This window comes from Prionailurus bengalensis, chromosome C1 (genome assembly GCF_016509475.1).
Source record: "Prionailurus bengalensis isolate Pbe53 chromosome C1, Fcat_Pben_1.1_paternal_pri, whole genome shotgun sequence".
Lineage (NCBI taxonomy): Eukaryota > Metazoa > Chordata > Mammalia > Carnivora > Felidae > Prionailurus > Prionailurus bengalensis.
Window position 1 is genome coordinate 4,557,713 of NC_057345.1, and position 23,740 is coordinate 4,581,452.

The following is a 23,740-nucleotide window of genomic DNA, read 5'->3' on the forward strand; positions in this document are numbered from 1 at the left end:
GCATGTTGTAATCTCTAGGTATTCGTTAAAAGAATAGTAAGAGAATATATACCTACCAGACTGACAGAGGGGAAATAGAGAGGAGGAGGAGTTGTCATCAAGTAAAACTTGGTTAATCCGAAAGGAGGCAGGAAGACAGAAGAAGAAACATACAACATTTGGGACAGACAGGGAGCAAACAGTAAGAAGGCAAATTTAAACCTGTGATATTAGTAATTATATGAAAGAAAAATGAACTAAAGTTTTCATTTAAAATACAAAAATTGACAGAGCAGTTTAAAAAATAAAGTGGAGCATAACTTCATGCTGCTTACAAGGATGCAGATAGGTAGACACTGTCTGAAAGGAAGCTTGATTAGATTAAAAAAGTAGAACTTCGGGCAGAGAAGCATTGCTAGGGAGAAGGAGAGACATTTCATAATGATAAAATAGTCAGCTCAACAGATCTGCATCTGTATGTACCTGAAAATAAAGTCTCAACATACGCAAGGCAAAAATTGACAAAATTAACAAAGAATAGACAAATCCAAAATCACAGTGGGAAATTTTAATGCATTTTATTAACTGATAAAGAATCAGGGTATAAAATATCTCAATTACACAATTAAAAACTTGAGTTAATTGATCTTACTGGGTTTACTAGTAGATTAGACCCGGTGGGACAGAGAACAAGTAATCTGAAATAATAAATATTAAAAATGAATAAAATGAAATATGAAATAAATAGGACACTGCATCCAATATCTAGAAACTGTATGTATTTTTTATACAGTCATGGAACATTTATCAAAATTGCTGATCCCCAAAGTAATTCTTGACAGATTTCAAAAGGTTGAACTCAGACTTCTAAAGATAGGCTTCCTGTTTGAAAAATCATTATAAATCACCAAGTTAATAAAGTAAAGCAGAAAAATAATGTGATAATGTCAATAGATACAAAAATTGCTTTTGATAAAATTGAGCATCCATTTAAAATGAAATCCTACAACACATCATGACTAAATCGTAACAGTCCTTAATTTGATAGAGATTATGTAGCAAACATCATGTTTAATAGTGAAATGTTGGAAATTTTCTTTCTGAGCTGGGGAAGAAATTAAGTTACTTTTACTGTTACCATTTTTAATCATTATTTTACTAGAAGTCCTACTTAGTTTAATAAGACCAGAAAAATAAAAAGCACAAGTGTCTGAAAGTAAAGAATAAAACTGATTTTGTAGATGACATAATTGTGTACGAAGAAAATCCAGAATATTTCCTTATAAGTTAATTATGATTAATAAGTAAGGTTGCAAGATTTAAGGTAATGCTGGACACAGTCTCAATTTTATATACCAACAACTAACAAAATGTAATAAAAATATCACTTGAAATAACATCAAACTTTTCAGAATTAATCTGTAGAAACATGAGGTATCTATACAGAAAACAAATATTGAGAAAAGTTAAAGATCTAAATAGAGAGATATACCATGTTCATGGATTAGAAGACTCAATATTGTAAGATGTTGATTCTTCTCAAATTCATCTATGCATTAAGATTTTTTTTTAAATTTTATTTATTATTTTTTGGGGGGGGGGGCGGCACAGGGAGAGAGAGAATCCTAAGCAGGCTCCATGCTCTGTGTGGAGCCTGACAGGGGGGCTCAATTCCATGACCTTGGGATCCTGACCTGAGCTGATACAGAGTCAGACACTTATCCAGCTGAGTCGCCCAGGCGCCCTCATCTATGCATTTAATATGATACCATTGAAAATGCCAGCAGTTTTTTTTTTTTTTTTTTTTTTTGGTGGAACTTGACAAACTGATGTTAAAGTATACATGGAATTGTAAACAGCAAGGAATCGCCAGAATAATTTTGAAGAACACCCTGAGCAGACTTACTGTCCTGAATAGTGGGACTGATTATCAAGCTATGGTAATGAAAAGAATGTTGTGTAGACAGGTAGATCAAATGACCAAATGAGTTCAGATACAGATCCGCTTGATCTGGAAATTTGATTTATTGCACAGGAGGCACTCCTGAATAGTAGAGAAAGGACAGTCTTTTGAATAGATGGTAATCTAGATATTCATGTGGGAAAGAAAAGAAATGTGACGCCCTACCGTACAAACATACAAATTAATTCCAAATCCATATCAGTCTGGATCCAGTCAAGAGAAGTCAAACAGTAAGTTGAAAGAAAAAGTTTACTATGAAGAATTTTTAACTGTAACAGGGAATTGAAGTAGCCAGAGATGGGCTAGCAAGAAGTAAAGAGAACTTGAAAGAAGCTTAGAGTAGCAGATACGCAGAGCTGCTGCTGCCTCTAGGGCTGAGAGAGAGAGCTCCTAGGGGAAATGCCCCTGGCCCCCAGGAATGAGACCCGGACCTTGTCCTGAGGGCACGCTATGGCTTACCGCAAGGCCGAGAGGTGGCTGAGGTGGCTTTTGGCCTCGTGCTGGTGGAGCTTGGTAGGAATCTATCCTCAGAGACTTGGCCAAAGTGGCTCTCTAGTACATCCTAGGAAAGCTTTTTTGTGGGGAGCTGTCTTACTGGGGATACCCTGCTGCAAATTCCCCCAAGGTGGCGGTGCCGGGGGAAGCTGCTGGCCGCCAGGCGTTGCTGGCCTCTGTGTGCCACATTGTCTGGAGGCCAGAGAAGCTGCTGGTTGGGTGCTGGGAACTGCACGTGCTGCAGGAACTGGATGTTGGAGAAGCCAATCCGTGTTGCAGTGCTTAAGTGAAAACATCTGGAAGGCTGTATAGATGAAGATGCCAAGATGATGCCGGTGTTTTTTTTTTCCCTTGGCAAATAAGACTATGGTGTCTCCCCTTCTTTGTATGTGTTCAGCATTTATTTAATACATGTTGTTAACCATTCTGTCCATGCCAGACATAGAAATGTGCATGTTACCAGATAGTTGAGTGGACAAAATAGACACTGAAGCCTAGTAGGATAGCCCACCATTCTGTCAGGCAGGAGCTCCTCCTGAATCAGGCACTGCTCCAGTCCCTGGGGATGGGTGTGTTCAGTGGTGATAAAGACACCCTTTGCCTTCAAAGGGAAACAGCCATTTAAGCAAATAGTCATAAGAATATGCACATATTTACAAAGTCCAATAAAGGGGTAATGAAGGGAAAGTGCAGGCTGCCATAGGAGAGGAGGGTCTAATTTAGATTGGAAGTCAGGAAGACTTTCTTACGAAGTGATATTTTGTTCTTTTCATGACTTGAGACAGGAGAATGAGGAAGAGTTAGCTTGATGAGGTCAGTGATCAGAGAGGAGGTTCTGGACTGAGGGCAGAAGAGCCCTGGGGTGTGTGAAGAAGTGGACAGGGAGGCAGGGAGTGGCTGGGGATGAGACAAGTTCGAGCCCCCAGGCCCCCAGGCCCCCAGGCCCCCAGGCCCCCAGGTCCCCAGGTCCCCAGGTGGAGTGCAGACCACAGCATACTGCAGTTCTGTAATTGCTGTTAACTTGAAGCTTGGCTGTAAAGCGGAAGGTGGGGGTAGGGTGTAGAGCCGGGAACCTTGTGTTTTGTTTTACAGAGGTTGGGAGAAGGGGGAGACAAGTGATTTGTGTTGGGAGGGAGAGACCATAGAGAGAAGGCAGTCAGGTAAACAAATATTGGAATGTCTTACACCAGGCAGTATTCTCCACTCTTGGAATACACATAAAACCAAAAAAGAAATCTGTCTTCAGGGGGCTTACATTCTAATGGCGAAGACTGAACGTAAACAAAGTAAGGTGCTAAATGTATTGTAAAAAGGAAAACAAATAGAACCTATTAACAGGGAGACATAGGAGCTGAGGTAGGGTGGGCAGTGGGATGTAGTTTTAAGTGGTACGGGCAGCATTGATGGATTGGATGTCACTGGAATGCAGGATACACCAGGGTAGAGATTTTTGTTTTATTCACTGCTGTACCCCTAGAGGTTGGAGTGGTGCGCGGCGCATAGTAGGTGCTCAGTAAATGTGTGAACGATGAATGAGACAGGATCCTGGGGATCGGAAGGAAGGAGTTGCGGAAAAACTCAGTCCTCCTGTGTCCCCCTAAAATGCTCACACCCCGGCCATGCTCCTAGCGCTTCTTTGCAGCACCAGCTGGGTGTCCTACAGTTGAACTCCATTCTGAAGCTGTGTACCTGGAGATAGCATCAGATACCTCCGGTTAAAGGCTCAGCCCCACAAGACCACTCCCATCTCATCTGATGCCAGTGGCAAGTCCAGGTTCTCACCTGTACTTCTGATGGGCCACAGATCTGAGGTTCCCATGACACCCTCCTCGGGTTTGATTAATTTGCTAGAGCAGCTCACAGAACTCAGGAGAGTTCTTGTAGAAAGGAAAACCTATGTCTATCAGTTTTTTTTTTATTTTTTTAAATTTTTAAAAAATTTTTTTTTTTTTCAACGTTTATTTATTTTTGGGACAGAGAGAGACAGAGCATGAACGGGGGAGGGGCAGAGAGAGAGGGAGACACAGAATCAGAAACAGGCTCCAGGCTCCGAGCCATCAGCCCAGAGCCTGACGCGGGGCTCGAACTCACGGACCGTGAGATCGTGACCTGGCTGAAGTCGGACGCTTAACCGACTGCGCCACCCAGGCGCCCCTGTCTATCAGTTTATTAAAGGACATGATAAGTTTCTTTTTTTTAACCTTTATTTATTTTTGAGAGACAGAGAAACAGAGTGTGAGCAGGGGAGGGGCAGAGAGAGAGGGAGACACAGAATCCGAAGGAGGCTCCAGGCTCTGAGCTGTCAGCACAGAGCCCGATGCGGGGCTCAGACTCATGAACCACAAGTTCATGACTTGAGCCGAAGTCGGATGCTCAATCGACTGAGCCTCCCAGGTTTCCCTATTAAAGGACACGATAAAGGGTACAGGTGAATAGCCAGATGAAGAGATACATAGGGCAAGGTCTGGGAGGGTCCAGAGCTTCTGTCCCTGTGGAGGTGGGGTAGGTCACCTGCCATGTATGGATGTATTTGCCAGCCTGGAAGCTCCCTGAACCCCATACTGTTGGGGATTTGTGGAGGCTTCCTCGTTATCAGTTGTTAACTCCCATTTCCAGCCCCTGTTCCCTCTCTGGAGGGTGGAGTGGGGCTGAAAATTCCAAGCTTCTGATCGTGGCTTGGTTTTTCTGGTGACCAGCACCTTTCAGGAACCATCCAGGAGGCAATGTGAAGTTGCCTCATAAGAACAAAAGATGCTTCAAGTGCTCTTGTCGTTTAGGAATAGACAAGGATTTTAGGAGCCCTGTGTCACAGATAGGGTTGAATACTAAATATCGGAACAAAAGATAATCTTACCATTTAGGAAAATTATAAGGGTTTGGGAGCTTTGTGACATGCATGGGGCCAGAGACTAATATACATTTTCTATTATCTCACATTGAGGGGCCAAGACGAGATTAGTCATGGATGAAGATACATTGTAGGGAGGGTCTGCATATTGTAGGGGTATAATTGCTGATACCCCCAATTCAGATTACAGCAGTCACCCCTTAACTGTGGTTTGCTGTTTGCGGTATCACCTAACACACAATCGGATGTGGTCTGGTAGCAGATGATCCTCCTCCTGACATTGTCAGAGGTCAGTAGTAGCCAAACGCTCTGTCACGGTGCCTATGTCGTTCCTCTCACTTTATGTCATGGTGTAGGCATTTTGTCATCTTACATCATCACAGCAAGAAGGGTGAGTACAGTACAGTAAGATATTTTGAGAGAAAGGCCACATTCACGTAACTTTTATTGCAGTATATTGTTACAGTTCAATTTTATTATTAGTTATTAATCCCTTAACGTATATATTAAGCATTATCAGAGAACATATACATAGGAAAAAACACAGTCTGTAGAGGGCTCAGTTCTCTCTGTGGTTTCAGGCATCCACCGAGGGTGTTCCTCGCAGATAAGGGGGGACTACTGTAAATTATATTTGCTTTTAGAGGATTTAACTATATTTTTAGAGGGCTTAATTATATTTTGAATTCTTTGAGTTAACTTTGTTTCATGACATTAGTTTTGTCCACTGTATGTTTCTCAGTTATATTAATAAAAATTTACATATCTCCTCATCCTCCGGGGTATTACCCAGGTGAAAGGTGGCTGTTTCTAGTAATTTAAAAATCAAATTGGTAGTATATATTGATTTATATATTGAAATTCTTTTACAACCTGTCTTGCTCCCTTAAAGTGGTGGTGCTGGTGGTGTGTGTGCATGGTGCGCGTGCGTGCATGTGTACGTGTGCGGTGGCAGTTTTATGCCAGTTAAACCAGTTTAGCTAGAGTTCAACTGCAGCGCTTATGTATTGAGTTTAAAGTTACACTCCTTGCCGTTATTCTTCCGATCAGTTAACTGGACCCATCCATCCTTCAGTGAGTGTTTCATGTAGCCTTTGCTAAGTTTCGCCTTGTGGTGATCTTTTGTTTGCTTGAAATCGTATTGACAGACCATAACTCCTTCTTCTCATTTAGGTATGCATGAAGATTGCCCTTTATTTGTCAAGTCTTAGGCTTTTTATTTGAAGATTCCAATGCCATATATAATGTTGTCCTAGCTCAAGAAGATGTAACTTCTGACTGATGAGTGTAGGGCATTCCTTTGTTGAAAAGAATTTGATACAGATGTTTTAAGACCATTTGGTCATAGCTGGAAGCTGGCTTATATTCAGAGGACTGTGAATGAGGAACAGGGAGCATGCTAAATCGCCTACATCCTTTTTGCCATAGGTAATCTACCCCTCCCAATGAAATCACTTTATTAGATTTCTATTATAAATGTATACAAACATATATTTAATTACAAAGATAATCAGTGATCATTGGAAGCATGCTAACAACAAAGGAGTGTAGAGATAAAAAACTGAAACTTTTTCTTAAAATTTACACCTCAGGAGATTACCATTGTCAACAATTTGATTTATATCCTTCCCTGAACGTTAAAGGTGCATATGTAAATCACGTATGGGTGTGTAATGAATATGCATACATGTGTGTATGTGTGTTTACGTGTATATGTATACGTGAGAACATACATCCCCCTTCTCCCACACACACACAGGAGGAATCACGCATGCCTCTTGCCTGGCCATTCTTTTGCCCATGCCACTCTCTGTTGTGCTCATTTCCCATGCCAGAGCCATAGCCAGGGATGTTTTGTAAAAATTTAAAGGAATCCCTTATGGATTGTCCCAGCATTTGGCTCATGTAATCAATGATGCACTTAACATTCTTGTTCTCATATTTTTGCACACTTCTCCAGTTATTTCCATAGGAGAGAGGCCTGCCAGTAGTTATTCATCCGAGAGTGTAAACATTTGTCATGTGCCCTCTAGAAAGGCTGTACCAATTTGTATTCTCAGTAGTTGAGTATGAGTGTCCATTTCTTCAAACCCTAACCAACACTTGGTTTTGAAATTCTTTTCTCAGGTGAAAAATTACGTGTCTGTTAATTTGCATTTCTTTGTATGTTCCTAAGATTTGGCATGTTTTGGCTACTTGTATTACTTTTTTGACTTTTCTGATCATTCTTCTGCCCTTTTCTTCATCTTTTTCTTTCTGGTTTCTTCGTTTTTCTGTAAACAAGTGTGTGTATCATTTTTCCGTGGCTGGTCACCTGTATTTCAGTCTTAATTTTCTGAACTCGTTATACATCCCCTGGCAGTCCTATGTGTCATGCACTCATGACTCTTTCTGGCCTTGATAGTGTGCCTGGGACAGTCTCCCCACCTCAGTTACGTAGTGTTTTCCCTAGATTTTCTTCCCTGTTTTGTGCTTTTATCCTTAGATGTTTAATACAAATAAACGTGTTCTGTAAATGGGTAGATAGGTTGAGGTAGATCGCTAGTTTCATCCCCCCCATGCATGCTTATTATTGAATCCCTGAGCCTTTCATACTGATTGAAATGTTGCCTGATTACCTTGTGCTAAGTTTCCACAAGCACGTGGTTCTTTATCGTGATGCCCCCTGTTCATTGAGCTCTTTATTGTGTCTTCATCAGACCCACACTGTGTGCTCTTCTTTCCTTACACACTTACTTAATTTTGATCGGTCTGATGTATCATGATTATTATTACTCGTATCTGTTCTCAGAGATCTTTCAGAAACCGGAGTGTGACTTCATTGGCTTCTCTGAATGATCTGAACACCAGTTTCTGTAAGCTGAGGTCACAATCTCTTTTTGCTTTTGGCAGCAAATGTTGTGGGTTGATGAAGAAAATGAATTAAAGCGACTTTTCTTGCCCCTGAGAGTAGAATTGAAATGATCGCTAACCTTCATTTCTCTAGCTGTTGATTCCCAGCTTTCCTCCCATCTGGGAACACATCCAAAAATAATAGTATTTCCAGGGTATGCTGGGTTAGTGGGTGAGTTCTCTTGAGGTCACAGCCCACCGGGCAGGGCTCTGGGTGGCCTGGGCCCCTTGCAGAGCCTGAAGGGCTCAGTGCCTGTTACCCGTGTATCATGGGTGGCATGTCATGAGGGAGTGCTGACCTAGGCTAAGGTGTTCCAGCGTTAAGTAGTTTTCGTCATAGGTCATCATAGCTTCATATGGATTCACCGTTCTGAGAGCCAGACTTGTTTTTAAAACATTTTAATCATGGTAGATATATAGAACATAAAATGTATCATCTTAGCTCCATTTTTAAGTATACAGTTCTTTGGCATTACCTATATTCACATTGTTGTGTACCTGTCCCCAGCATCTAGCTCCTGAACTCTTTCCTCTTGTGGAACTGAAACTCTGTTCCCATTAAAAAAATTTTTTTTTTAATGTTTCATTTATTTTTGAGACAGACAGCGTGAGCACGGGAGGGGCAGAGAGAGAGGGAGACACAGAATCCGAAGCAGACTCCAGGCTCTGAGCTGTCAGCACAGAGCCCGACGCGGGGCTCGAACTCACGAACCGTGAGATCATGACCTGAGCCGAAGTCGGACGCTTAACCGACTGAGCCACCCAGGCGCCCCCCTCTGTTCCCATTAAACAGTAACTCCCATTCTCTCCTGCCCCCCAGCCTCTGGCAAACCTCTGTTCCCCTCTCTGTCTCTGTGAATTTGACTACTAAGTTCTTCATAGAAGTGGAATGATGCAATGTTTGTCTTTTTGTGTTTGGCTTGTTTCACTTAGTATAACGTTCTCAAGGTTCATCCATGTTGTAGCAGGTGTCAGAATGTCCTTCCTTTTTATAGGCTGAGTGATACTCTGTTACGTACACACTGCACCTAATTTCTCCATCCGTCCGCTGATGGACACCTGGCTTGCCTCCACTGTTGGGTGTTGTGATTATATTGCTGTGAACAGGGTGTGCAGGTCTGAGAGCCAGACTTCTTAGAAGAGTTGTCTTTCCCCCCACTTTTGCCTCTGATTCAAATACTCCAGTCTGATTTTAGCTTCCATTATTCTGCTGAAACTTCTTTCTTAGGTCACCAGTAATCTCAGAGTTGTTTAATATAAGGAGCATTTTTTTGGGCTTATCCGATTAGGTTTCTCAGATGTAGTCAAGCAAGTTGAACACGCCTTTTCCCTTGGCCTCTGGGATGGTGTCTGCTCCTGGCTTTCCTCCCACGTGCTGGTTTTTGTTCTTGATCTCTACTCAGCATCTGAAGGTGGAATTTCCTCGGGGCTTGAAAGTAGACCTTTCCTGTGTGACTGTTAAGTGTGGATTATTTCTGGGAATCTGAGGGCCTTTACATCTTGATTTCCATTCTTTATCTCAGTGACACCTCCCTGCCTGCCCCCACCCGTCCATTCCACAGATTCGGGCCCATCCAGGCTCCTGTTTGTTTTTTTTTTTTAATTTTTTTTTCAACGTTTATTTATTTTTGGGACAGAGAGAGACAGAGCATGAATGGGGGAGGGGCAGAGAGAGAGGGAGACACAGAATCGGAAACAGGCTCCAGGCTCCGAGCCATCAGCACAGAGCCCGACGCGGGGCTCGAACTCACATACCATGAGATCGTGACCTGAGCTGAAGTCGGACGCTTAACCGACTGCGCCACCCAGGCGCCCCTCCTGTTTGTTTTTGAGCCCAGCGCTCTCTGCCGAGCTCCACGCCAGAGCTGCCTACCTGATGTCTCTGCTGGAGGGTCTGACGAGCTTCTGCTTCGTGTGTCTGAAAAAGAATTGATTGTCTTCCTCTCTGTCTGTCCTGTCTCAATAAAGGGCTCCAGTCAGACCTGGGGCAGGGGGGCAGTTTTAAAATAAACTTCTGCAGTCTCACAGTAGGTTTAGATGTGCAGAAAAGTTGCAAGAATATTTCAGAGGGTTTCTGTGTACCCCCTGCTCAGTTTCTCTCTTAATGTTACTTTGGTACACTGGTCCCATCCAATCTGTACTGATGCATTATTATAAACTAAACTCCACCCATTATCCAGATTACCTTGGTTTTCCCCTAAAGTCCGTTTCTGTTCCAGGACTCCATCCAGGATGCCACATTACATTCAGTCAGGTCTCCGTAGGCTCCTCTGGACTGTGACAGCTTCTCAGACTTCCCTTGTTTTGTTGGCCTTGACAGATCACATATTTTGTATGTCCTTCAGTTGGGTGTGTCTGCTCTTTTCCTCACCACTAGGCTGGGGTTATGGGTTTGGGGAAGGCAGACCCCAGAGGTACACTGCCATCCTCGTCACGTCCTATCAAGGGGTGCCTGCTGTCAACATGACTCATCACTGACGGTGTTAACCTTGATCACCTAGCTGAGGTGGTGTTGATCAGGTTTCTCCTCTGTGCGTTACTATTTTTCCCCCCTCAGAGGCCGTTTTGCCTCCTCTTCCTCCTTTTACTCCAGCCTGAATCCATACCTCCTGGTTCTGTTTGCAGATAAATTTCCTTTCTGTCCAAATCACTTTTTACAGCCACCACTGCCGTCTAAGCCACCATCACCTGGGCCCAGACTGCTTTGAGGGATCTCCTGGCTCCTGTCCCTACTTGTACCCTTGCCTCCTCCCGACCCAGTCTCCACCCAGACACCAGAGTGGTCTTTTAAACATGCAGCAGGGTTACAGTACCCCTTTTCTCAGTCCTCTAATCGGTTTCCTGTTGTACTGGAGATGTCATCCCAACTACTCAACATGGTCTGTGAGGCCTGTGCGATCTGTCACCCTCCAGCCTCCGGCCAAACCCCTCTCCCCTTGATTCCTGTTCCGTCCCCTGTTTCTTTTCCCTGAGTCTCTCCTTCTGCACTGTCAGCTGCTTCCTGCTCTGCTGCCTTTTACATGTCACTTCCGCTGCTTAAAAGATGGTCACTCTCCACCTTGTCCTTCGCATCTCTGCTGTGTGTTATTTCCTTAGGGGAAACTTGCAGGCCCCCTTGAGAGCTGCAGGGACACCCCTGCAGGGGTCTGCACACGGCCTTGCACTCCTTCACTCTGCCTGGTGCCCTGTGTGCGGGGGTCCTCACTCGCAGGCTGAGGCCTCTCTGCCCTTCACTGTGTGCCCCTGGCACCTCTTGTACTGAGCCCGCCCCAGAGTTAGGTACTCAGTAAGTATTTGTTGAATAAATGGATCTGTCTGCTGTTAAAATTAAAAAAAAAAAATTTTATGTTTATTTATTTTTGAAAGATAGAGAGACAGAGCACAAGCAGGGGTGGGGTGGAGAGAGAGGGGCACACAGAATCTGAAGCAGGCTCCAGGCTTTGAGCTGTCAGCACTGAGTGCGATGTGGGGCTCGAACTCACGAGCCGTGAGATCATGACCTGAGCCGAACTCAGACGCTCAACCAACTGAGCCACCCAGAAGCCCCTAAAAAATTTTTTTTTTACTGTTTATTTTTGACAGAGAGAGACAGAGTGTGAGCGGGGGAGGGGCAGAGAGAGACAGGGAGACACAGAATCCGAAGTAGGCTCCAGGCTCCAAGCTGTCCGGCCCAGAGCCAGACATGGGGCTCAAGCCCACGAACTGTGAGATCATGAGCCGATCCAAAGTTGTATGCTTAACCGACTGAGCCACCCAGGCACCCCAAGATCTGTCATTTATTTACAATAGTGGGTAGAACTGCAGAGTGGAAAACAGGTTTATCTTCCTTTTTTCAAACATGCAAATATGCAAATAAGCCTTTGAATTTAATGCTATCATTCCACTGCTGTAAATCCTATCTGTATCCTTTAATATTTTTTAATGTTTATTTTTATTTGAGAGAGAGACAGAGACAGAGAGACAGTGCATGAGCTGGGGAGGGGCAGAGAGAGACCAGAATCTGATGCTGGCTCCAGGCTCTGAGCTGTCAACACAGAGCCCAATGCGGGGCTCGAACCTACCGGCCATGAAATATGACCTGATCTGAAGTTGGATGCTTAACCAACTGAGCCACCCAGGTGCCCCCCTACCTGTATCCTTTTGCATTTTGTAAGGTCCTGTGATGGGTACAGCAGTGGATCTGGAAGCATGTATTCACCTGAAGGACCTACCTATTCATTTATTGCCTTTCCTAACATGTGCAGAGCCCTGGATGGGGTAGGGCCAGTGGGAACCTTCCATACCCTCTGGTGCTAAGTCATGGAGTAGGGCAGATCTGGACAGATTGTAGTTTGAATTCCAGCTCTTTTTTTTTTTTTTTTTAAATTTTTTTTTTTCAACGTTTATTTATTTTTGGGACAGAGAGAGACAGAGCATGAACGGGGGAGGGGCAGAGAGAGAGGGAGACACAGAATGGGAAACAGGCTCCAGGCTCTGAGCCATCAGCCCGGAGCCCGACGCGGGGCTCGAACTCCCGGACCGCGAGATCGTGACCTGGCTGAAGTCGGACGCTTAACCGACTGCGCCCCCCAGGCGCCCCCCAGCTCTACCTTTTTAAGGTCTATATCTTGAACTTAACCTTTTCTGCCTGCAGAAATGGGAACCTTTTCCGCCTGCAGAATTGTAAACCTTGGAAAGAATGAGATAAGAAAAAGGATATAAGATGATCAGGATCATAATCGTTGCAATCACACAGCTAATGTTGATTGCTTTGTAGGTCCTAAGCACTATACTAAGCAGTTTATATTACTTACTGTCACTCTCACAGTAACCCTATGAAGTGGGGGTGTCATTATCTTCATGTTGTCAATGAAGAGAGTGAGACTCAGTGAAAATTTAAATAATTTGTCCAAGGTCATGGAAGTATTAAGTGGTAGAACTGTTACTGGGAGCTAGAACCACGTGACCTGGTTTCAGAGCCCGGGAAGGACTGACTTCGCTGTGTCTTGTGAAGCCACCGACCTTTCAGTGTAGCTTCTTCATTCTTTTGGGTTTTAAAGACTTTTTAGGGATCAGTTGGCATTTTAAAAATGTTAATAGTTTTGGGAGGGAGGACTGCCTTAAAGCTGTTATCAGCTGGAATTTGTTCCTTAACTGTCCACTTTGGCAGCTCTGACATGGTGACTGACACCTGCCTGTAGGAGGCAGGTCATGTGTGGGGCTGGAGGGGGTGGTTGGACCTACCTGGGCCCTGTTTCTTACAGTGATGATTGTGACTGTTCTGGTCCGACTCTCCTGGTGCTTTTACCAAAACTGCAGTCTGTGTAGTTCCTCGTTTGATGCACTGGGTTGTAATCTCCCTGTGACAGGACTTGGGAAACCATTTTTACAAATGACTTGGTTTAAATAAATAAGACTTAGTGAGTTTGAAGTCTGAGCATCAGTGAAAAGAGGAGAAGGCAAAGGTCGGAGTCTTAGTGATCCTGATTATCGTGCAGGAAGCCATGGAGCAGTTAAAGGGAGCGTGGGCATGCTCGATCCGTAAACTGAGGAACAAGTAAGATACAAGTAAGGTACGCAGTGGACCAGCCTGTTTCCCTTTTGTTTTATTTCTTATAAATTTGTATTTGGGGGAATTTGGCATATGTTGTGTTGCTCTTTTTCCCTAGTGGGATAGTATCAGAAAGGAATGGGTGTTGGCTACGGCAAGTTGACGTAAATTTCAAATCTGAAGAAAAAAATGTGAGAATATTCGGTGAATTTACATGTCATTTGCAAAGCTAGGAGTATGTCTAAAGCTGATTTCATCATTTCGGAGAAACGGTCAGGGTTCTCTGATTTTCCATTTAGAAAATGTGGTTCTAGAGTTGGGGTCCAGCGGCTCAGCAATAAGTGGTTCCCCCACACTCCCCCTTGGCTCTCAGCCTTCTCTGCACGGGGGCCACAGCACGGCCATGTGGCTCAAAGGGTGTAGGGGTGGGCAGAGTCTCTGTCTTGCATGCCCCCTCATTCTTAAGTAGCTTTTTCGAGGTTTAATTGGCATGTAATAAATGGCACGGACTTAAGTGCGCAGTGAAGGGTGTGCACGTGCCCACACCGCACGGCCGTGCTCCACCGTAATGAACATATTCATCACTCTGAAGAGTTCCTGGGGGCTCTTTGCTGTCCCTTCCTCCCACGCTCTTCATTCTTTCCTGAAACCTTTGAAGCTGTTGGGGGGGAGGTGGGTGGGAATGACATTGTTGAGGGTAAAATCATAGGTAGAAAGTATTTAACCTGTAGTTTCGGCCTTTATTTTCTTTCCGAGGACTAGTGGAAGTAAGGTGATGATCGTAGGTATCGGTTGCTCTGTCACTGATAGAAAGTTTGGAGAAAAAGACACACAAATCTCTTTGAACAGACTATCTTTGAGAAGCTTGGCAGAGCTGTATTTCCGGAGAAGTTGAAGAAATGGTAGAGATGGTGACTGTTGTCGGAAGGGCACAGAAGACCAAATGCTTTTTGTTCTCTTAGTTTCTCAGTAGATGGTATTTCTAACAAACCCTATCATGGAAAGGCGATAGGAATATAATCCCCACTTAACTGAAGGATATACTTAGCTCAAGTGCATTTTATTTCAGTCTGTTTTATTGAATGACATGTTGGTGATTTATTCCTTGTATTTATAGGTAAAGATTTGTTTTTTGTTTTTGTTTTGGCTCACACTGTAAACTTTTGGCTGGCCATTTCTCTTTTTCATCTCTGAACATACTTGCTGAGGTTAGTTTCTGTTGTAGAAAGCATTGTACTGTTGAGTTACTAGACATTTTGTAAAGAAGTAAGATAGGGCTCTACTGTCATTTGTTGCCAGCTGTCTCCTAGCGTCCTGACTCTGCATTTTCTCGGCTCTTTATTTTTCATTTCTTTTTGGTTCTTCCATGTGTTTTATTTTGTAAGTAATATGCTTGAGGTGAATGAAAATGGCAGCATTTGTGTTATGATTTAATTAACCTCATTAGAAATGATGTTCTTTGTCCTGTGTTTATTTAGTTGAGAAACGAGCCAATTCTCTGTGCCTATAAATGCTGGCTGGTCCTTGGCAAAAATAAGTAAATAAGTAAAAATTAACTAGAATACAAAGTGTGTTGGAAAACACGTCTCTCTAAAAAGTGGTCCAGACATTGAGAGCTTAATTAATATGGGTGAGGGTTTCCCTGCAAAAAGTATTCTTCACCAGAACTCTGATGACCTGATGGTCTTATGAAAATGAAGCTTGGTTGTTTATTTTTTTTTTTTTTGATGTTATTACTCTGCACTATGGCAGCATAGTTTTCCAGTTTATGGATGTCTTTTTTTTTTTTTTTAATATTTATTTATTTTTGACAGTGAAAGAGACAGCACTAGCAGGGAAGGGGCAGATAGAGAAGGAGACACAGAGTCTGAAGCAGGCTCCAGGCCCCGAGCTGTCAGCACAGAGCCTGATGTGGGCCTCGAACTCACGAGCCATGATATCATGACCTGAGCTGAAGTTGTCCGTTTAACTGACTGAGCACCCAGGCCCCCCAAGTTTTCCAGTTTAGATTGAGAATAGTGTACATGTTAGTTATACCCCTCAAGTTTTAGGAGGTAGTAGGATTTTTGAGCATTTGTTGTTGAATTCAGTTACTGGTAATCATTTTGGAAGGGAACTGTCTTGTAGTAGATGAGCCCTCTGTGTGCCCCTTGGTGGAAAAATGCCAATTCTACCAACGAGAGATTTGTTTTGGGTTGAAGAAGCCCCCTTAGTCTTTGCATGCACCGGTTTGTATAAATTCAGTCCGTTTGTTGTCAGCCAGTAAACGGCCTCAGGGAAGAAAAGGGGGTTCCTGGAGGAGATCTGAGGATGGTAATTGGTTCCTGAGCCACTCTGTCTGGGGTCCAGGAAGGGGGCTGGGAAGATCTTCCTATCCATCAGGTTTTGGCTTGGGCCAGTCCTTTGAACAAAAAATAAAAAGCTGCTCAGGCCCCATAGCTTCTGGAATTCTGAGCCAGCCTGTCGCTTCACCAGATTTCAGGTCAAGTAGACAGTTGCCAGATTGTTTCTGTGGGAAAACGTCTGTGTGCTCCAAGTGCCTGGCTCAGCAAAGGGGCTCTGGTGACAATGTGTGCCCTGCCCCTGAGCCCTCCTTTTACACATGAAAGTATGTTCCAGGACCCTTGGGTACTAGGGATGTGCTGACTCCTGGTGGCCTTTATTCCCCTCCACCCCAATTAAAATCATTTGAAAAACATTAGCTCAGGTCCTTCATAGATTTCCTGAATCACCCAGAATTTTATTTATTGGCACAGACTTACTCAGAGGCGCTTGTTTGTCAGAGCTTGCAAGTATTTAGCTGGGGAGAGTTCTGTTTGTGTTTGTTACTTAGGCTGTGATCATATCTGTGGGAAAGTGCTTGGTTGTAGCGAGAGCAGTTCCTTGCTCCTGGGCGTCTGTCATGTTGGAATGGGTTGGTGTGTCTGCAGCTTTGGCAGGGCTTAAACTGGTAGAAAATTTGGGCTAACGTATTTTTGTGAGTTGGTGAATTTTAGAAGTGATTTAGAAGACTTTAGAAAAAGTCTCTATAAGGACTCCATCCTCTAGTTTTAAGAGGAAATTAGTTAATAAATGCACGTGTCTTGGTGATGAAGGGGTAGATGCAGATACTTGATCAGAGTAGATGCACCCTTTGTCACTTTATTTATTTAAAATATTGTTTTAACATTTATTTTTATTTTTGAGACAGAGAGAGACAAAGCGTGAATGGGGGAGGGTCAGAGAGAGAGGGAGACACAGCATCTGAAACAGCTGTCAGCACAGAGCCTGACGCGGGGCTCGAGCTCATGGACCGCGAGATCGTGACCTGAGCCGAAGTCGGACACTCAACCGACCGAGCCACCCAGGCACCCCACTTTATTTATTTTTTATTTATTTATTTTTAGAGAGAGAGAGAGAGAGAGAGAGAGAGAGAGAGAGAGAGAGCAAGGGAGGGGCAGAGAGAGAGAAAGAGAGACTCCCAAGCACGCTTCGAGGTGTCAGCACAGAGTCCGACCCAGGGCTGGAGTTGAACGCCTGAACTGCGAGATCATGACCTGACCTGAGCCCCAGTTGGAAGCTTAACTGACTGAGCCACCCAGGCCCCCCACTTATTTTTGTCATTTTAATAGATCTTCTAGTAAAACAAACTTGACACACCACTGGCTTCTAGCCTTCTCCCGCAAACCTGAGCACCAGCCCCTAGAACAACACACGCCTGTGTTTGATAGGCTATCGATTCCTGCTGCAGGGCTCCCAGTCGCCTGCATGCCTCCCAGCAGCAAATACATATGTGACAGACTTTCCATGAGATGAGCATTCCAGAGAAATGAAATGCTAGTTTACTTTTCAGTAGCTATGGAACTTAAAAAAATCGTGTTTTTAGAATCGTGGCCTTAAGGCACTAACACACTGGTGTCTGGTGCATGCAGCTCTCTGCACGTCCTTTGTAACAGAATCTAATCGGGGGAACCGAAATCTGATGTTTATGGAGTTTGTTTAGTTATTGATTGCTCTCAGCCATCAGAAAGCATATGCCGTTCCTTTTGATAAAATCCTTTCGGGCAGTTGTCTGTATTTTAATATGTAAGTGTCTTTGGAATTTGATTTGAACAAGGTAAACTCAGAATGTCAGATACTGTGGGGTGCAATGCAACTAGGGGCCTGGAAGAAGGGCGGTGCTGGCATCAGGTCCTTTGTGGCTCCCCACCGAGCCTGTCACTTACCCTGGAGCCACTGTTTGCACCGCCTGCCAGAGCCTGCTGTCCAGGAGGTGCTGTGGACTGTGGGTCCTGAAATCAGGGAGTGTTCCCTGTTAGAGAGCAGACGATCTCGATCATGGTTGTGTTCACTTCCTTCAGTAGTGACAGGAGTATGGGAATTACTTGCTGTAAGTGTTAATTGTCATGCTTGCTGTTGCCGCAAAGTGGGTTTGTGGTGACTCAGGTGGTAGCCGCGTGTTGCAAAACAGAACCTTAGCTCTTCCTGTCCTTTTTAAAGCCGATGGTTCTAATCTGTTAATGAGGAAGATGAGTAAATAATAACAAAAAATTGAAGCCTAACCTGTCAGGTACTTTTTTTTTTTTTCATTGTCAGATACTTCTCTTGTCCAGCTTCTACTAATTCTGTGTAAATCCATGAGAACTAGCAAGTTATTTTGCCTAAAATGTGTTTTCTCCCCTCGGTGCAGTGAAAGTCGAATGTGAGAACAGATCTTAATAGATGGAGTTGCACAGTTTATTTCATCATGTATCACTTTATTGCTATCTTCTAGAACATTGTTACACTAAATGTTCCAATAATGGAAATTTTATGCAGCTACTTCAAATGAAACAAATTTGCAAAAACTCAATTTTGGAACTCATTCCTTGAGGAGAGGGAAAAAACCTCACCACACTGTGACCAAATTAGATTTCTGATCTATTGGCAACTTATCAAACACTGTAATTTCCAGAAAACAGGGTCTGGGGTCCAGTGGAAATGTCAGTACTTCACAGTCACTTATGATCGGAGATGTTTTGGGTTTTAATGTTACACGGTTAAATGTCTGCAAAAATTTTGTTGGTAACAGGTAATTGAAATTTGGTTTTGTGCCTACATAAAAATGGCTCTACACGGAATCAGGAATGACTTGTATTCAATTACAGGGGAGTCTTCTTTTCAAGAACTTGATTTTAAATTCTCAGAGATACTAGTTTTACTTACTAGAGCTCCTTTGTTTTGCAGAGATCATGATGCAGCCGTCCTTTTGGATTTCTTTTTAATAATGTGTGACCCTTCACCTTTGATCCCCTGACCTGCATTACCTTGGTAACCATTTCATTTTTTAATTTAATTTCATTTTTTAATTTTGGTGTACAAGCTGTAACATTTCATCTCTCAAAGTGTAACACGCTGATTTCCTCAAATAGAGATACCCCTTTGAGCGATAAATTTGCAAAATGCTGTCTTCATTTTCTGTATTAAAATTCATTTCAGTTTTTAAAATAAAGTGTAATCTGTGTTTTCATCCTTCTAAAATTTAAGTTTAGTGAGTGCCTCTCCCCGTACAATATTATCTCCTTTTCTATTCGTGTTTTGCAATAGCTAAGTTAACTTGGTGATCACACATAACTCACATATGCAGCAGCCAGCCACCACCTCCTCGTTCCACATACACCCCTTCCCCATCAGCACATACCCCACCCTTTGCAGATTACCTCCTCTGTCTTTCAGAAATAGTGGCGACTTGAATTTACTAGTCTTAGTTGCCACATTCTACAACCTCAGATTACATTTTATGTTCTCAAGTATTATTGGGTCAGAAAATTGAGCCCCTTAGTTCCATGTATGGGCTAGAAGATAAGAAAGTCGTCTTTTTCCCAAAATGTACCTTTCCCCTCCTTTAATACTTATGTCATTATTTGAGGCGTAAGTTGAGAACAAGCAACATTTTTAACATGATCAGAAATGTCCTTTTGTCTCTGCTGAAGCCTGGGTGGTCAGCTGCAGTGGTCTGTATACCTGATTGCTTTATGACATATGCTATTTGGTGACTGTTGTTCAGACATTTTTAACTGTATTCTGTTTTTCAGAAAATTCTTACTCAGAAGCAAAACAAACCAAAGGCTAAAAATAAAAGTCAAACTTGAGTTAATTCTTTGAACTGGCAGGATATTCCTAAGAAATCATGTTCCTTAAAAAAAAAAAAAAAAAAAAAAAAAAAAAAAATCATGTGAAATTTCTTAGCCTGGCCTGCTGAAGCACAGATTATTTTTTAAGTGTCTCATTATTTTATTCTCTAACATTTAATGCTGATGCTTTAATGGCACACAGCTGAAGCTGCTAAATGAGCACTGAAATGGATTTAAGTCCTCTCTGAGCTTTGTCGATACCTATAAAAGTTTATGTCATTCATTAGAACCACAAGTTAAAATTAGTTGTAGTGAGCTGTTCATTGGAGATTGGAACTCTCATGAACACTTCTTCAGGCTTACTGGCTTGTTTTTGTCTGTTACACTTACATACCTGTAAAACTGCCTGTGACCTTGGCTGTCTTTTCACAGAATTGCAAAATACCAGAGCTGAGAAATATAAATCTTGTGATTACAAAGCCAGGAAGTGCATGGAATGAACGTCCCAATAGTTGTGAGCAACTTATTTGTCGCCTTGCATTTTAAGGTGTTGTTGTTGTTTTTAAATGAGAATGCTTTCAAAGTTGTGTAGGAATGTTTTCCAGATCCTACCCATTACTCGTTCCTCTGATGTGACATCCTTCCTGCACCGCAGGAGTTGTGCCCGGCTGGAGTTTACCCCACGGAGACTCTCAGGGCTGAAAGGGGCCGTGTGGCCCTCACAGCCACCCAGCCCCTGTGGGGAGCGGGCTGCTGGTCCCCAGAGGGTCACATGCTCCCTGTTGGCAGAATCAGGGCCTCTTGACATCTTCCCCGTAGGCTGCCATGTCTCCTAGAGACAGTCAGATAGTTTATTCATAAGTCCAGTAGGAGCTGGAGAGGCATACATAGGTGCCCAAGAGAAATGCTTTATTGTGATATTTTGTTTTGCAATTAGGTCAGTTAGATTTTCTTTAAAGTTTTCTGCTAAGTGCATTTTAAGATAACTTCATTTTTCAAAGAGAGCTAGTGTATGGACATATTTATGATTTATTTTTAATAAGCGCTTATTTGCGTAGTATTTAGGAATTCTAGTAAGTTGTAAGCCGCACGGATGTGGTTTTTTAAAGCATGATTAGAGAAGACTGTAGTCTGGAAGTCAGGAAAACCTGCTTTTGACTAGCAGGGTATGTGGATGTGCCGTTCTTGTCTTTTAAGGTAGTTGTACAAAACTAAAGAACTGGAGTAGAAAGACTTCAAAGACTTTGATGTGATGTTATTAAAAACAGTGAAATCAGTTGTTCGGCTTAACGGTGTAGGAGTTTCTGAAACATTATGTGGATTGTACTTCAGTTTCCTTTTATGTGAAATGTAGATGTTGTTATGTCTCCTACTTGCTTTTTAGGGTGGTTGGCAGGATAAATGAAACACTGTATGCTGGCCGCACTGGGAATCCGGGAGGAAGGTGCTTTGAACTTAAACTTCATCCTGTGGCTGTCCTATTGGCCGCAGCCATCATCATGCTGAGAGGCGGGTGGAGTGGATTCTGTACTGAGTGGCTGGGAGCACGGGCTCTGGGGCCAGGTTGCCTTGGGTCCAGTGCCACTTCCCACCTGGGTCCCTTAGGGTGGTTTGACATGTCTGTGCCTCAGTTTCCTCCTCTTTGAAATGGAGATGATAGGAATAGCTACCTACTCAGAGGGTCATGATGCATCTCTGGGGAGTTGATGTCTGCACAGTACTTAGAGCAGGGGTGGCAGGCAGGGTGGCAGTGGCTGTGGCATCCAGGCCAGATTCTGCACGCCAGGAGAACCCCAGGCAGGATGGGGTCTCAGTGACACGGAATTCTGAGGGGAGCACACACCTTGCAGGAAGCGAAGCTTCAGAGAGCTTTCCCGTTAGTCTTCTGACTGAGAGAGCTGGACGTGCTCCCAGGGAGGGGAGCCGGGACGGGACGCTTACGGTTATGAGGCGCCTCTAAAGCAGGTGCCGGTTCAGGTGCATAAAGGTACCTCTGGGCCCCTGACCTTTAGGAAGAAAAGTTTAGATGATTCAGAGCACTTAATCCTTTGTTGATAGGTCCCTTTGAGTTAGCGGTTTTTGGCTGTGGAGATACAAGAAAAGAGACCCCTCATCTTTCACTTAGTTTGGCACGGATTCCTTCTCCTTTAGCTTCGACAAGCTGTCCGGTGGGCTCCCAAGGAGTCAGAAAACCGTATGAGGCTTCAGTGCTTCCTTCTAAGTCGAAAAAGTGGAGGCAGTCACTGTTTGGGGGTGGGGGGAGGGTGTCACATGTATTTTCGGGTCACTTCCATGCATTTTAATCATCTACATTTTTCTGAGGTGGGTGATGGTTTGCACCAGAGAACACTGATGCTCAGGCGGTTGGATCTGCCTTCACGGGTCATACTCCTTGGAAATCACAGACCAGGGACTTAAATTCCAGGTGCTGTCCTTCTCCTGGCACCTGCTTCCTTGGGTTTCCTGGCAAACGTGGCTGCACCCTGACCAGAAATAGTTCTGCTGTTTGGTCACAGGGGACTCAGCTGTGTGCATTACTGTCCCTCAGCCATCAGCAGCCCTGACTTAGTAAGGTCTCCGGTGACCTGCCTCCACCATTGCCGGGAAGACTCCATCATATGTGTGGTCCTCACAGGGGCTCCCCAGCAGTGGCTTCCACTCCATCTTGGCTGCACATCCAGGATCACCTGTTAGCTTTATAAAGTACGGAGCCCTGGCCGTGTCCCAGCCTCTGATCTGGCCTTTCTAGCTGAGAGCCATTGATCGCTGGGTTCAGCAGTCTAGGGAGTTTATGTTATAGACAGAAAATAATGTAAATAATTTGTGCACGTATAGACTCATGCTTCCAGAACATGGCCCAGTACTATTCTATAGTTAGCTATTTTGTAAGTTAAATGGGCCTTTGTGGGCCAATTTAGTAATTCAGCCATCTGTAATCAGCACCCTTTCTGTGGGAAAAGTCCCAGCCGTCCACTCCACAGACTGTAGTTCTCTGGAAGTGGGCGTCTGACCATCCCCAAAACCAGGTTTGAAGTTAATCACAGAACTGAATGCAGTTAGGGGGCTCTGCCTTCTTCCTCTCTCACTTCTCCTTTTTTCTCCCATTTTGTATCTTTATTTTCCCCTCCTTTCCTCTGGCTCCCAACTCCTCCTCCTCCTGTCCTTCCTCTTTTTTTTTTTTCTCCATCCATCGTCCACATGCCTCTGGGCGTTTCTGTCGTCAGACGGCAAAGCACTGGCAGTCGTCCAGGGGGCGTAGCACCAAGTAGGTGTTCACATCGACATTCCTTAATTTGTCTTCACATCGATCTTTCTGAGGAGTAGGCACTACCCTTCATTAGCCTGAACACGGTCAGCTTTTGTTTGTGATTCACTGAGTAGGACAGAGTGTGGGATACTAGGATGGACTTGACCGTTGTCGAGGCACTGGTATCAGGCTTTTAGTGTATTTGCTGCATAGTTTCCAGAGCTGGACATGAGCAGATTCCACAGGCGGAGCGCTCTGAGGGCGAGCAGCGGGCCTCCTCGTGGCCCCCATCCGGCCGCTGAGGAGCCGTTCTGATGGAGATTAGCCCTTCTTCAGGCATCGAGGAGGCCAGGGAACGCTTGGGACAAGGATGAGATGTTCCTGCCATTCCTCAGTGGCCATCGGCCGTAGCCAGAGAGGGGCTAGCGAAAGAGAGGCGGTGGCGGTGCGGCTGCACCGTCGGGAAGTCACGGGAAACCTCTCCTGTTAGCTCTAGTCTTTGCTTCTGGTTTCCCTGCGAAACGGGCCACGGTTACCGTGGCTCCGTGTGACATGCTTCGGAACCATAGGATTTAGACCAGACTTGCCACTCTCCTCATGAATCTTTCCCCTGGGTCACCAGTACACGGCGTGAGGACACATAGCACATCCGCCCGCCTCAGGACTGCGGTGAGTCGGGTTCGATTGTCCAGTG

At 44.1% G+C, this 23,740-nt stretch overlaps 1 protein-coding gene across 7 annotated transcripts in view; it reads left to right on the forward strand.

The window, feature by feature from the left end:
* CAMTA1 (calmodulin binding transcription activator 1) overlaps positions 1-23,740 on the forward strand; it is an 857,550-nt gene that overhangs the window by 64,366 nt on the left and 769,444 nt on the right. The window contains exon 4 of one of the 7 annotated variants that reach the window (XM_043573691.1): positions 18,913-19,195. The exons of the other annotated variants lie outside the window; for them this stretch is intronic. Within the exon in view, the coding sequence (XP_043429626.1) occupies positions 18,913-18,921 (9 nt within the window). The 3' untranslated portion in view covers positions 18,922-19,195. Of the gene's footprint in view, positions 1-18,912; positions 19,196-23,740 lie in introns of those variants that run through there. 7 annotated transcript variants of the gene reach the window in all.